The sequence below is a fragment of the Solea solea genome, chromosome 14 (genome assembly GCF_958295425.1).
Source record: "Solea solea chromosome 14, fSolSol10.1, whole genome shotgun sequence".
Lineage (NCBI taxonomy): Eukaryota > Metazoa > Chordata > Actinopteri > Pleuronectiformes > Soleidae > Solea > Solea solea.
This window is the reverse complement of record NC_081147.1, coordinates 2951570-2967084: the sequence shown is the minus strand read 5'-3', so window position 1 is coordinate 2967084 and position 15515 is coordinate 2951570. Positions and strand designations below refer to the sequence as shown.

At 38.9% G+C, this 15515-nt stretch overlaps 1 protein-coding gene and 1 pseudogene across 2 annotated transcripts; both read right to left on the bottom strand.

Annotated features, from left to right (window-relative positions):
- Positions 1 to 984: 984 nt before the first annotated feature.
- On the bottom strand, positions 985 to 6175 carry LOC131472175 (zinc finger protein ZFP2-like; annotated as a pseudogene).
- Positions 6176 to 7456: 1281 nt separating this feature from the next.
- LOC131472178 (zinc finger protein OZF-like) lies at positions 7457 to 14892 on the bottom strand. 2 transcript variants are annotated; one of them, XM_058649084.1, is made up of 4 exons: positions 14616 to 14892; positions 14204 to 14266; positions 13590 to 13898; positions 7457 to 10419 (listed from the first exon to the last, which is right to left on the bottom strand). In XM_058649084.1, the coding sequence occupies exons 2-4, from the start codon at positions 14214 to 14216 to the stop codon at positions 9086 to 9088; spliced, it is 1656 nt and encodes a 551-aa protein (XP_058505067.1). In that variant the 5' UTR covers positions 14217 to 14266; positions 14616 to 14892; the 3' UTR covers positions 7457 to 9085. The 2 variants fall into 2 exon arrangements, with proteins under 2 accessions (XP_058505067.1, XP_058505068.1); XM_058649085.1 differs by lacking the exon at positions 7457 to 10419 and adding an exon at positions 10717 to 12284.
- Positions 14893 to 15515: the final 623 nt, after the last annotated feature.

Here is a 15515-nt window from a genome sequence, read left to right as displayed (position 1 = left end):
TAACTTCATCCAAATGCTAATGATAAATATGAGAGATTCATGTGGGGCAGTTTGTGTATTCAGCATAATTAGCTCATTATCATTATTTCATCTTAAATTGTCTTCCTTGTGTCAGTCAACATCTCCCAGTTTTTTTCTCTGTCACCGTCTTTATCTAGAATTGTATCTTTTATGTAGAAAACTATGAATCATACGTCGTTCAACATCAATTTACAGAATCCTGAACCTGAAGCAGTCCACTAAACTGTTTCCATACATTGCTATTATTGTTATTATTAGCGATCATGTTTGGGCAGAATGACTTTCATGGTAAATTGACCTCTCTCGCCCCCTTGTGGTTACATATGGAAAGTTAACTTTGTTGCCAACTCCACTTTGCAGGGCCTGCAAAGTATTTTTGAATTTATCAAAAGACCTCTGCAAAAATACAAATCTGTGATCTGTAATCATTCCTTTAAAGCCACATGGTCACATTTCACCTGCTAATATCTCCACTGGATATGCATTTTTGCTAATTTAAGCTAATGAGTTGGGTGTCGTCAGCGTAGCTGTGATAGCAAAAACATGAAAGTGAATAACAGAAATAAGAGAGTTGGTGTACAGAGAGAAGAGGAGAGGGCCCAAGACAGAACCCTGAGGGACCCCAGTAGTAAGAGGACAAGGTTCCGACACAGATCCTCTCCAGGTTACTCTGTATGTTCAATTTCGAAGATAGGATGAGATGTAGATTTTAACATGTTGACAGATGTGTTGGCCTCCTACAATTTGTTCTGTGAGGACACTGTCACCCCCACCCAACAAATTACAATACATCCAAACAACAAGAAATGGGTAACAAACATAACATCTATTAGTGTTGACGTTGCACTGTTTGAAGGCAAAGAGGTAGTACTTTTATTTTGATGAGTACAGCGCAAACAAAGCCAATCAGAAGCAAGGGGGCACAGAAGACCCACCCACCAATGAAAGGGAAACATTGGGTGGTTGATTTGTTTGTCAGTAAGACCAGTGAAACTCGAAAATCCAGCTGAATTTGTGTTTCTGCCTTTATCAATTGTACCAGAAAAACAAACGGTTGAAAGGTACCATGGTCGTTCTAGCTTGAACTGAAAATGTCCTCGCTGCGGGTCCAGGACCAACAAAGGACGGTCTTCTTAGCATTACATTTCTTGAGCTGTGGCGTTCAAACAGTCACACCATTAACCTTTATCCAGAAGTTGACAGGTCTGTAATTAAAATGAACACCCTTCACAAATTCATTCATTCAGCGTTGGAACGGGTTCAGCACTGCCGTCCCTTGGAAAACCAACTATCAAGATGGACCAAGAGGGATAAAAATTGATTTCATCTCTCTGGCTCTACACTTGTGTTTGATCCTGGGATAATTGGTCGAGGTCGTCCTTTTCCAGCAGGCTAAAGTTGCTAAAGTTAGACCCATAGACTGTAGCCGCTGGGTTGCTGCACAGATGCACGTAAACAGATTAACTGAAAGCTGTTATTCCCTTCTCGCGTAGTTTGAAGTGACACACCGTAGTAGCATAGTTTAATGTCAAAATACGTATCTGCTACGCAAAATGCGTAGAGATTGTGTAATCCCTTTGTTATTATGTAATATTAGAGCACAGGTACATGATGATCAATGCTAAATGGACGAATAACAGAAGACTGTACGCTAAGGGTTTTTGTGTGGTCACTTGTTATTAGGTATAATTAACACAAAGAACATACAACAGTTTCTTATACAAAACAATCAATGAAAAATAACAAACTAAAATAATAAAGCCTTCTGTCCCAAAGTTTTGGGGCCCTTTATTATTTTGTCTGATCAGTGTCGGTGTATCAGGGTGTGTTTGTTCTTTCCTACCACACAGTCCGTGGGGAAGGGGACACCACCGGCACTAACACTGCTAGCTCTGTTTGTTTCCTCACTGTGATGTCTACTTCAGCTGGGTAAGCGCTGTGTCAAAGAGGTGCATGCAAAGTGTTCACAGGACAGAAATGGACAAATGTGTATATGATTTAGAATCATTTTTTTAATTTACAGGAATGTGGCTTTTTGCCTGTGTGAGTTATTTCATGGACGGTCAATGAATCTCTCCTATTAAAACTCTTCTTACACGTTTTACAGGAATATGGCTTCTCACCAGAGTGAATTCTTTCATGGACTATCAAACACAACCTTGGAATAAAACACTTTCCACATGTTTCACAGGTATATGGCTTTTCACCTGTGCGAGTCCTTTCATGGACTTTCAACCATGGCCTTCAAAGAAAATATTTTCCACATGTTTTACAGGTATATGGCTTCTCACCTGTGTGTTTTTTCATGGACTGTCAAATTTGACCTTCGCATAAAACACTTTCCACATGTTTCACAGGAATATGGCTTCTCTCCTGTGTGAACTCTTATATGAATTGTCAATCCATCCCTCCGACTAAAACACTTCCCACATGTTTTACAGGAATATGGCTTCTCACCAGAGTGAATTCTTTCATGGCTCATCAAATGTGCCTTTCGACTAAAACTCTTTCCACAAGGTACACATGAATATGGCTTCTCACCAGAATGAATTCTTTCATGGATCATCAAATATGCCTTTCGACTAAAAATCTTTCCACATGTTACACAGGAATATGGCTTCTCACCAGAATTGAATTCTTTCATGTTCGGTCAAAGCTGAACCATGCTTAAAACACTTTCCACATGTTTTACAGGAATAGGGCTTCTCACCAGAATGAATTCGTTCATGGACTATCAAATACGAACTTTGACTAAAACACTTTCCACATGTTTCACAGGAATAGGGCTTCTCGCCAGAGTGAGTGAGTTCTTTCATGGACTATTAAATGGGACCTTCGAATAAAACACTTTGCACATGTTTTACAGGAATGTGGCTTCTCACCTGTGTGAATTCTTTCATGGACTTTCAAATCCCCATTCCGACTAAAACGTTTATCACATGTTTTACAGGAAAGTGGCTTCTCACCTGTATGAATTCTTTCATGTTCGATCATGTGCAACCTTCGATAAAAACACTTTCCACATGTTTTACAAGAATATGGCTTCTCACATGTGTGACTTCTCATGTGAACCACATTTTTTTTTCTCAAACTTTTAGCACAAATTGTGGAAGAAAACATTTTCTCTCCTGTGTGGATCCTCATATGTATAATGAATTTAGACCTATGAGCGAAACCTTTTCCACAAGTGTTACATTTAAAACACTTTTTACTTGTGTGAGTTTCAGACACAATCTTTGTTGTGTGACAGTTTTCTACTTTGGTTCTGTTACGTCTCTTGCGTGGCTTTGACTCTGTTTTTCTATTAGACACAGAGTCAACATGATGACTTCCTGTCTGATCTCGGCTCTGAGCTACAGGAGAGCTGTGAGAGAGTAGCTGGTGGTCTGTTTCTGGTTCCATGTGGTCACTTTCTTCATTATCAGGAGTCAACATTAATGTATCAGCCTCCTGCTTGACGTCAAGCTGCTCTCCCTCATGACTGGTGCAGATCGTCTTCTGTTCCTCTTTACTCTGTAGTGACTCTGGTTCCTCTTGCTCAGTGAGAACCTCCTTCTCTTTACAGACACAAAGGAATAGGTTACAACACAGGAGAATAAGCACTGTTCACACAGCTCACTAAGTATGAACTCAAATGAGTCTCTGAAAATACTAAGCAAAACTGTTTTAAAAAAAAATAAATAAATAAATGAATGAATACTGGACTCACAATTAGAAGAGCTGACTAGGTACGGGCTCTAGCTGTAGCGCTTATGTTCTACATTAACGGTGACTGACGCATTATAATTATGAAAAGATATCTTTCATTCATTTCTTAATCATATCTAATCATGGTGAAAAACAATGGTTTGAGGAAGATCAAAGTAAAACAGAAGCCACATCCTGGCTGTACATACCTGTCCTGTGTAACTTTATTACAGGTCCCCACTTCATATGGAGTCTGTGCTGAAGATCTACATCTTCCTCATGTTCCATTATGTTTTTTTCCACATGGTGACTTCCTGTCTGTTCGTGACTCTGAGCTACAGGAGAGCTGTGAGAGAGGAGCTGGTGGTCACTGTCTGGTTCTGGTTCCATGTGGTCACTTTCCTCATTATCAGGAGTCAACATTAATGTGTCAGCCTCCTGCTTCACGTCAAGCTGTTCTCCCTCATGACTGGTGCAGGTTTTCTTCTGCTCCTCTTTAATCTGTAGTGGCTCTGGTTCCTCTTTACAGACATGCTGCTGTGGAAGCTCTACAGATACAAGGACACAAAGGAAGTCATCTTAAGATTTGATAGTTCTTTGTTACTTTAGTACAACCGCAAAATTGAACCTATTAAAAGTTAATTCAGTCAACTCCTTACTCAAGTCCATATGGGATTGTTTAAACATTGTGTCCTGGTTTAAGACAAGGTTCTCCAAAGCAGTCGAGGGTTAAGCTGTAAATTTACAGGCTGTAAATAAAACCAAGTGTTCCATCACCATAGCAAACGCAACACAGCTCAATGTTCACTGTGCAAAGCTAAACATCTTTTGTCCCTGTTGGGAAAACATATCTTACTCTATAAGGATGACAGTGTTTAAACGTCACTAACACATGTATTTTATTCTTTTTACAAGTATTTTATTCTTCTGTTCTGAATGTGAACTTTTAATTTTTTATTTTCTCTTTCGTCAAAACCTTGTGGATACAAAATAAGTTGACAGCCTGTGGCGGCCTGTAGCAACTGATAACGTAATAACTGCCAATAAAGTAATAATGTAAATGTAATAAAACCAATAACGTAATAAATTGCCAATAATGTAATGAAGTTGTTGAGCCAATAACTAATAACTGGTTATTACATTATTGGCCTTGCATTAAAAAATCCTTCGATAATGTAATAACTGAGCCAATAATGTAATAACTGAGGTATCACTTTATTTTATTTTCAATTTCTGGAGAGAAAGTGTCACACAAGCTTAGTATTGCATCTTGCAACATATGCGACCTTATAAATACAGGAGGCCTAAAGGAGCTATTAAGAATCAGTTTGGATTTATACGTCACTCTTAAGGTTCCGTTACAGTACCAATGACAGCACCGCGGTCTCCATTGGTCTCAGTTGCCTCAACGGATGATATTTCTTGGAGGCACACGTCGGGCTACAGAGAGGCTCTCCGACATGGAATGGATGGGACACCCTTTTCAAAGTATGTTGAGAAACCATGGGAGGATTATATACAGAGGATGGCACAGCATAGTACATACGAAGACCACCTAACTCTCCAGAGAGCATCACAAATTTTCAATGTTCAGTTCCTTATTGTGTCAACTCTTGGTTTGGATGCCACCTCTGTCCTATCACCATCTGGAAACTACTGTGAAGGCTTGCCTCTTTAGGTTCTTGGACATTTTGCTGAAGGACAGGGGGAACATTATGTGTTTAGACGGACCTACCCTCCCTTACATTCAAGCCATTCAGGAGGCAGAGATGCATATAGTGTCTCAATCTGTCCCTCTGTCTGACGCCAAACCTACCTCTTTGTGTCAAGATGAACCTGCCTCTAGAAGTAAATTTCATTTTAATGTTTTGTTTTATTTACATTAGTAAATGAGTGAGACCTACTTTTCATTTGAGACCTCCGGCCTAAGCTCCATTTTGATAACTTCGCACTATTCAAATTTACGCTCCTCCAACTTTTTTCTCCTTTTTTACATTTGTAAAGGAGTCCCGGATCATTTTTCATTTGAGATGCCAAGTTCCATTTTTGGCCGTTATTATGTTATCTGCTACAGTCTCTCTCTCTCTCTCTGTCCCTGGGTCTGTGTGTGTCCCTCTCTGTCCCTGTGTCTATGATACGAGTCACATTCACTTGTTAGTATTTAAAAAGACCATTGTGGTTTTACAAACCTATTCGCTGTAACTTTACTCGAGGTTTGCAAACGATCTCCAACAGTTTGCGCTGACGATCCAACTCTTCCTCGTACTCTACGACGGTTCTTTCGACGTGTCTGAATATTTCTTCAGCAGCAACAGTTAGTCGCTCGGTGATTAAATCCCTGAAACACTGAAGCGAAGACATCGCTGCTTCGTTAACAACAGGAATATTTTACCTGCGACACATGAACACACAACCGTCTTGACGCTTTTTATGTCCGCATGCACAGTACGGAGCTAACGCTGCTAGCTCTTTGTTTGTTTACTTCCGCTTAGTGATGTCTACTTCCGCTGGGTTAGCGCTGTGTCAAAGAGGCGCATGTAAAACTGATCACAGGACACTTGGAGACATGGGCATATGATGCATATATGATTTAAAACATGTATTTAATTCAGAGAGTTGCATATCTGTTAAATATTCCTTATGGCAATTAAAAGACAATATTATGCGTCCGCGGTACCGGAGACCACAGTTTCGGGTGGACGTATTGGCAGGCAGTTACAGCGCCACCAGACGACTTGGATGACCAGCGACGACATTAACTTACGTCTAACTTTTTTATTAATAATACAAAACAATACAACGGAAGAAGATTATGGCCACGTGTGTTTTTTTCTTCACTTTCAAATTTAACAGTATGTAGTGTATTTCTGTATTTCTGGAAGTTCACTATGAGGTAAAGGGTTATTCCACCTAATTACCACCTTTAACTACTTCAGTTTACGTTGTGAAGTGTATGTTTAATGCAGTTGCACTCTGGAACCACCGGAGGGCTCGAGTGAAGCTTAATCTGAGGTTAATGCTGTCACGTGTTCAGACAGCAAGAAGCTGTATGTTGCAACCAGACAGAGGGAGACTGTATAACCACAGCGGTCAAGTCTGTAACATAGAATATGTCATCTCTAATAAAGACAGCTTAAGGTGAAGGCCCACACTGGTAACTGATATGACAATATCACAGTTTAAAGGTTTATTCCAGCCAAAAACACTTTGCTTCACGACTCATATTTTTAAAGGTTAACTTCATCCAAATAATAATAAATATGAGAGATTCATCTGGGGCATGAATCTGTGATCTAAGTGCCCTCTAAGGTTAAAATGTGTCTGGTTTGGTGTACGACTATATTAATACAGAGGTCTACCAAGGGCCAGAAGTCTAGAGGGGAGCCCACACCCACTCTTGAACAAATATGGAGGTCCTTATGCATCTGTGCCCAGGGCAACAGTAGTTCATAATCCATCTGTATTAATACAATTGATGATGTAACATTATAGTGTGACATTTGTGTCAATAATCCTCAAGCACAGGTCACTCTCAGTGGTGTCAAATCAAATTCTGCTTAGGGCCCCCTAAAGGCTTGAGCCAGCACTGTGTAAAGATAATAAGTGAGGGCTGTCAAACGATTAAAAATTTGAATGGGATAATCATGGGGTAGCTGTGGATTAATTAGGATTAATCAACATTTCTAAATATGACAGAAAAATGCATTCATGTTGTTGGAACAGGAAGGTAAATGACAGAAGGCAGATATGTATGTTTAAACGTGTTTTTTTATTCATGACAAATACAAATGATCGTATTATTAAAATATAAACACAACTTCATCACATCAACTCATTCACTCCACACATTTCTCCTATGCCTCTTAGCAAATATAGGATGTGTTATTCAGAGTCAGAACATTTCTAAATCACTCTAAAAGATAATCTGTTAAAGATAACCTTAACTTGAAACAGTTTGGGCAAATATTGCTATTTTAGTAGCAAATATAGGATGGATGCATGAAACGTTCTTTCTTTGTTTTTGAACAAACTGCACTTGCACACACTTAAATGTGGCCATTGTTACCTATTCATCTTTCTGAGTGTAAAGGCCTTTCACACCAACGAGTGTTGTCGCTGGGTTGTGTTTGCTTCCCCAAACCCCCTTCTTTTTATGCAACAAGAAAAACTATAAAACAAGCACAAGAAGTGTGGACGGAGGTTGCAATGGAGCTTCAGTGGGATGTGTGTGCAAATCAAGCTTCAAATTACTTTTCACCAATTTTCACTCCACGCTGCAGCAGCAGTGTGCGGCCAGTGTTTATGTGTGCTGCTCTGGTCACAAACATTTGTTTCTTTAGTTTTCTCCGTCACTCTCAGCAGTCAGCCATATAACGTTAGTGTCAAGCAACGATGATTAGATATAGTGGGATGAATTGGATGGAAAAGTTACTTAGTTACAGTTACTAGTGATTTCACCCAAAAATTAACTGAATTAGTTACTGAGTTACAAATGATAAAAGTAAATAGTTTGTGGGGAAGTAACTATTGCGTTACCTTCAAATACATTTTAAGTGCTCAAAGAATTGGACCCCACCTCCACCCTCTTTAGCAGAACTTAAAATGCATTTCCACCAGCTCTACTCGCCTCGGCACGGTTTAAGTAGCGTTTCCGATTTGTAGATAAATTAAAACTACTTAATCCTAAAAACGTGGGTTAACCTCCAGAAGTGTAGTGTAAAGTCACTAGTCATAGTCACTCGTGTGTGTGTGTCGTGTATAAAACAAGTCACCGCAGTTTCAGCCATGCAGTGATGACACCACCCATGTTAGGTAGGTACTTTTATGTAGTGGAGATGCAACCTAATCGTGCCGTGGCAAGGCGAGGCAAGGCAAGTAGAGCCGGTGGAAATGCGCCATATGGAGGGCCGAGGTGATGGATGGTCTTAAATGTACATAGGATTTTGAAAGTGATACAGAATTTTATTGGAAGCTAGTCAAACTGCTTTAAAATAAGGGTGATATAGAGGAAGGAGGGGGTTTTGTTGATTATATGGGCACCGGGAAATTGGAGAGGGAACAGGGTGGGAGGGTAGAGTTGGGATTACTTGAAAAATAAAGCTGGGTGCCACCTGCGGAAACATGAAAGTGTAAATTATTTCCTTTTTTTATTTCTTCTTTATTATTTCCTTTCATGTTCTATCAAACTGAATTCATATCTGTAATCCTTTCCACATGTTTCACAGGAGAAAGGCTTCACTCTTTTCATGGATTATCAAATACTTCTTTCAAATAAAACACTTTCCACGTTTTAACAAAATATGGCTTCTCACCTCTGAAGTTTTGTTATGTTCTACCAAAGCCAAACCTTGACTGAAACACTTTCCACATTCCAGGTTTATGGCTTCTTATCGGTGTGGGTTCTTTCATGGACTGCCAAACTCGCCTTCCGATTATAACACTTTCCACATGTTTTACAGGAAAATGGCTTCTCACCAGTGTGAGTTCTTTCATGTTCTACCAAATTCCCCCTCTTAATAAAACCCTTTCCACATATTTTACAGGAATGTGGCTTCTCACCAGTGTGAGTTCTTTCATGTTCTACCAAACCCCCCCTCTGAGTAAAACACTTCCCACATATTTTACAGGAATGTGGCTTCTCACCAGTGTGAGTTCTTTCATGTTCTACCAAACCCCCCCTCTGAGTAAAACACTTCCCACATGTTTTACAGGAATGTGGCTTCTCACCAGTGTGCGTTCTTTCATGTTCTACCAAACTCCCCTTCTGAATAAAACACTTTCCACATATTTTACAGGAATACAGCCTCTCACCTGTGTGAATTCTTTCATGTCTTATCAAATGTGACCTTTGAATAAAACACTTCCCACATATTTTACAGGAATGCGGCCTGTCATGTGTGTGAATTCTTTCATGTCTTATCAAATGAGAACTTTGACCAAAACTCTTTCCACATGTGTTACAGGAATATGGATTTTCACCAGAGTGAACTCTTTCATGGACTTTCAAATCCTTTCCCTCAACAAAACTCTTTCCACATGTTTTACAGGAATACAGCCTATCACCAGAGTGAATTCTTCCGTGGACTGTCAAATGAGGCCTTCGCTTAAAACGCTTTCCGCATGTTTTACAGGAATATGGCCTTTCACCAGAGTGAATTCTTTCATGGACTATCAAGCTATTACGCGAAATGAAACACGTTCCACACGTTGAGCAAGAAAATGGTTTCTCTCCTGTGTGGACTTTCATGTGTATAATCAGTTGAGACTTATAAACAAAACCTTTGCCACAAGTGTCACATTTAAAAGACTTTTTACCTGTGTGAGTTTCAGACTCAATCTTTGATGTGTCATAGTTTTCTACTTTGTTCCTGTTACATCTCTCATTTCTATTCGACAAAGAGTCAACATGGTGACTTCCTGTCTGATCTTGACTCTGAGCTACAGGAGAGCTGTGAGAGAGCTGGTGGTCACTGTCCAGTTCTGGTTCCATGTGGTCACTTTCCTCATTATCAGGAGCCAACAATAATGTATCAGCCTCCTGCTTCACTTCAAGCTGTTCTCCCTCATGACTGGTGCAGATTTCCTCCTGCTCCACTTTAATCTGTAGTATCTCTGGTTCCTCTTGGTCCAGACTGGAGTTCCTCTCCTGGTTACAGAGCTGCTGCTCAGTGAGAACCTCCTCCTCTTTACACACATGCTGCTGTGGAAGCTCTACAGACAAAGAGACAGTGATGTTGCAACATTGCTGACAACAATTAAAAGATAAAACAATCACAACATAAAAAGGAGTAAATTGCTTCAAATAAGTCTTAATAGATCAGTGTGTGTCCATCCTTACTTTCCTTTCTGTCCTCTATCTCTCGTCCTAAACTTTCATCTTTCAGGATCCAGACTCAGTTTCTATGTTTTTATTATTGTCACAAGCAGTAGTTTGTTTGTACTTGTATATTAACCAGGGGATAAAACAAAATATTTCCCGGGAAAAAGGAAGAAAAACTAAGATTGATTAATGTGTACAAAACAATGATTCTTTATTAAAGAAACGACAAACTAATGTTAACCCAAACTGAGAATGCCGGTCAAAAACTAAATTCCATGGATGGAATAATGATGGATAACCACCAAAACAACACCACTCTAGGGAGAAATAAGCCACAGGAAACCAACAATCGTTAATAAAACATATTTTCCACTGAAACAGTACAACAAATTATACAGCCACCAACAAACAGAACTAGCTTACAGTGACTTGTTTTTAGAAATGATTTAATATCCATCGGCCACTATGGTTGACTTGGACCAGAATTTTAGTTATGTTCGCAGCCCAGTAGTCGGTGTTCTGTCATTCCACAAAAAAGTCTACTATTTAAAAAAAACCCAAAAACTTTTTGGTAATAATATAGGCAGACATTGAAAGGACATTCATCTTGACGGTATTTATTCTTCCAATCAAAGAGAGAGGGAGGGAACCCCATTTTTGAAAGCCTGCCTTAATCTCAGCTAAAAAGGGGTGAGAAATTTTCAGCGTAAAGAGATTTAAAAGATCTGTCATGGTTAACCCCAAGATACCAAAATCCCGAAAGGCTGAATTTGAAAGGAATGTCCGATTGTGGGAGCTGCATCTCTAGTTTATTGACAGGATAACGTTCACTCCTGGCGACATTAACTTTACACCCTGAGAACCGGCCGAATCTACGAAAGATATAAACGATGGCGGGACAGGCCTCTACTGGATTTGCAACATATAGCAACAGGTCATCGGCATATAACGACAGAGAGGGTGGAGGTGGGGTCCAATTCTTTGAGCACTTAAAATGTATTTGAAGGTAATGCAATAGTTACTTCCCCACTATAGTTACTTTCCACTCCGTATGAATCCTAGTGATGTCATTAAATGTGGGAGAGGTCCTCAAGTACATAGACAAGGGCTCTATTGCAAGTGAAAACAAGACGGGAAGACAGCAGCAGCCCCGTCTACAAGCTATATTTGAAATAAAAAAAAAACCCAGATTGAATGTTATAGTAGTAATACTGGCACAGGGGAGTGTATAAAGAAGCTGCAACAATGATATAAAACGCTCACCAAATCCAAATTTAGCTAAGACTACAAATAGGTCAATCCATTCTACTCGATCGATATCGCTACTAGTAATGGAGTAAGTTTGGCCTTTAAAAATTTCCCATCGAAACCCATCACATCCTGGGGCTTTATTATTTTGCATGTTTTGTAAAGCTGAGTTTAATTCCTGAATGGTCAGAGCAGAGTCTAATTGATTGAACCAATTCTGGATTTATGAAAAGAAACTGAAGTTCATCTAAAAATGTGTGCATATCAGCTGGATTCGATGAGAGTTCAGACTTGTACAGGGACTTATAAAAAGATGAAAAAACAGAGTTGATAACATTCGGGTCCTCCTGAAACACTCCCGATTTGTTTAAGAGCAATAAATCCTCCACTGCACCGGCAATAAATTTATGATACTTGTCATCCAATAAAAGTGAGGTGTTGAATCACCAATTGGTGGGATAGCGAGGTCCGGAGGAAATCTGAACATCTATGGACACCAATGAGTGATCTGAAACAATATTGGGTGATACGAAACATTTGTCACTATTTGCATAAGTTTAGCGTCTACAAAGAAATAATCTATACGACAAAAGGTCTAGTGCACGTGCAAAAGACTGTAAAAAGACTATTGCCTACAGCTCGGATTATGAAATCTCCATGGGTCAACACAGCCATTACTAGACATGAAATTGCAAAGGGCCCTAGCCATTAGTGATTAGGTTGAGCCAGGGTTAGAACCATCTCGTTGAGGATCAATAGCACAGTTCGTCTCCTCCGAAAATCAAAAAATAGTCACTCAGAGAGGGTAGCGTGTCATACAACTTGTTCATAAAACCAGAATTATCAAAATTTGGTGCGTAAACATTAGCTAATAGGATAGGTACACGAAATAAAACAATCAGATATCTGCCGTCTTTGTATATTTATCTTCTGCATCTTCTGTTCTCTGCTTTACGAAGTAGAATGAATTTTTCTTTTTACAGGCATTTCTTAAACCTTTAGTTAACCATAGACTGTTCTTATATACTAGTGTTTTATTATATTCCTTAATGGGACAGTGCTTATCATATAATGAAGTAAATGTAGTCAATAATGTATTGTATGCATTGTTTACATTTACATATTGCATCCCAGTCCTGTGTCATTAAGTCATGTTTTAGAGTAGCTATTGCCTCCTCTGTCCTAATTCATCCATGTTGTTTATGTTCCCAGATTTCAATTCTATAATTATTGTCATATACTGTGAATACTGGAAGGTGGTCAGTGATATCACTAATTAATAATCCACTTATTGTCTTGTTTTCTATTACCTTTGGTGAATATGTTATCTATTAGAGTGGCACTATGAGACGTTATTCTACTGGGTCTAGTGATTGTAGGAAAGAGACTCAAACTACATGTTGAATTTAAAAAATCTTTAATACTTTAATATAATTTTTGTTACCCATTTTTATTACCATCCTTTCCATCCATTCCCTGAACTTGCCAATACTAGAACCCCAAGCTTGATATACACAACTGATCATTAAATCTTTTTTCTTTTCTATACAAATCTGTATTGTGAGACATCCAATAAGGCTGACCATATGTGTCATAACCTCTACCATCTTGAATCTTACCATATTGCAACACCACCTCCACATTTGCGCTGCCTGTTGTTATATATAAATTCGTAGCCCTCCAAAATGCATTCCCCTTTCAGTAGTAATCCAGGATACAGAAACAGCGATTATGTTAAACGACTGTTGCAATGTGTACAGATAATCCCTGGTGCTGTTAAATGATGCTGATGCTAAAAAATGGCTGTACATACCTGTACTCTGTAACTTTATTACAGGGCCCCACTTCATATGGAGTCTGTGCTGAAGATCCATATCTTCCTCATTTCTTCCTGGTTCCATGTGGTCACTTTCCTCATTTTCAGGAGTCAACATTAATGTATCAGCCTCCTGCTTCACTTCAAGCTGTTCTCCCTCATGACTGGTGCAGATTTCCACCTCTTCCTCTTTCATATGTAGTGACTCTGGTTCCTCTTGGTCCAGACTTGAGTTCCTCTCCTGGTTACAGAGCTGCTGCTCAGTGAGAACCTCCTCCTCTTTACAGACATGCAGTTGTGGAAGCTCTACAGACAAAAAAGGAATAGATTACAATTGACATTGAAGTAAATTTAGAAGGAAGTTCGCTTAAGAATGGATAGTTATTGGTAAATTTATAACAACTGCAAAAGGGAACCTATTAAAAAAGGTTAATTCAACCAACTCCTTAATCAAATCCAGATGGAATTGAATTGAATTAGGTCAACCGAGCAAACCCTTCGTTTAAATTACCATTATAGTCCATGCATGTGAGCATGTGAGCTCCTTGGACTAGTGTGACCTTCAAAAATCATTTGAACTTTACAAAGTTGAGAGAATCCAAAATCCATACTCAGTTTAAACATTGTGTCGTGGTTCGAGACAAAGTTCTCCAAGGTTAAGCTTTAAATGTTCCCTGTGCAAAAAAAGATTAACACAAGATTAAAAGTGAATCTTTTGTTCCTGTTGGTAAAAATCTATAAGACATTGTTTAAGCGTCTGCTTACTTCCTCTGCAGACAACACTTTATATTTAGCTTCTGCTGTTCCATGTATTTTAGTCTACTGTTCTGAATATTAACTTTACATTTTTGCCTTGTGGATACAAAATAAGGCAAAGCTTATTTTCAACTAAACTAAACACTGTGTTCTATTGTTTACGTAAAACGACTGATTATATTGGTATGTGTATGAAAACACGTTGTAATTAGTGCATTTTGAGTCACATTCACTTGTTAGTATTTAAAAAGACCATTGTGGTTTTACCTATTCGCTTTAACTTTACTCGAGGTTTGCAAACGATCTCCAACAGTTTGCGCTGACGATCCAACTCTTCCTCGTACTCTACGACGGTTCTTTCGACGTGTCTGAATATTTCTTCAGCAGCAACAGTTAGTCGTTCGGTGATTAAATCTCTGAAACACTAAAGCTAAGACATCGCTGCTTCGCTAACAACAGAATATTTTACCTGCGACACATGAACACAACACCCTCTTCACGCTTTTTATGTCCGCATGCAGAGTACGGAGCTAACGCTGCTAGCTCTTTGTTTGTTTACTTTCGCTTTGTGATGTCTGCTTCCGCTGGGTTAGCGCTGTGTCAAAGATGGACCTGTAAAACTGTTCACTGGACAATTGGAGACACGGACATATGATGTATATATGATTTAAATCATTTATTTAATTCACCGATTCAATTTCATATTTGTTAAATATCTCTTATGGTCAAAAAAAGACAAGTAAGTGTCTGCAGTACCGGAGACCACAGTTTCGGGTGGCCATATTGGCTGCAACTACAGCGACACCTAACGACTTGGACTAATCTAACTTTTTTATTAACGTATACTATTACGGAAGAGTTTTTGGGGTCTGTAGTGTATTTCTGTATCTCTGGAAGTTCATTATGTAGTAAAAGGTTGTTCCACCCAATCACCATATTTAACTACTTCAGTTTAAATATTTATTCCAGCCAAATAAAACGTTTTGCTTCATGACTCATATTTTTAAAGGTCAAGTTCATCCAAATACTAATAATAAATATGAGTGATTCATGTGGGGCAGAAAAATGCATTGATGTTGTTGGAACAGGAAGGTTAATGACAGAAGGCAGATATGTACACTTAAACGTGTTTTTTTATTCATGACAAATACAAATGATGGTATTACT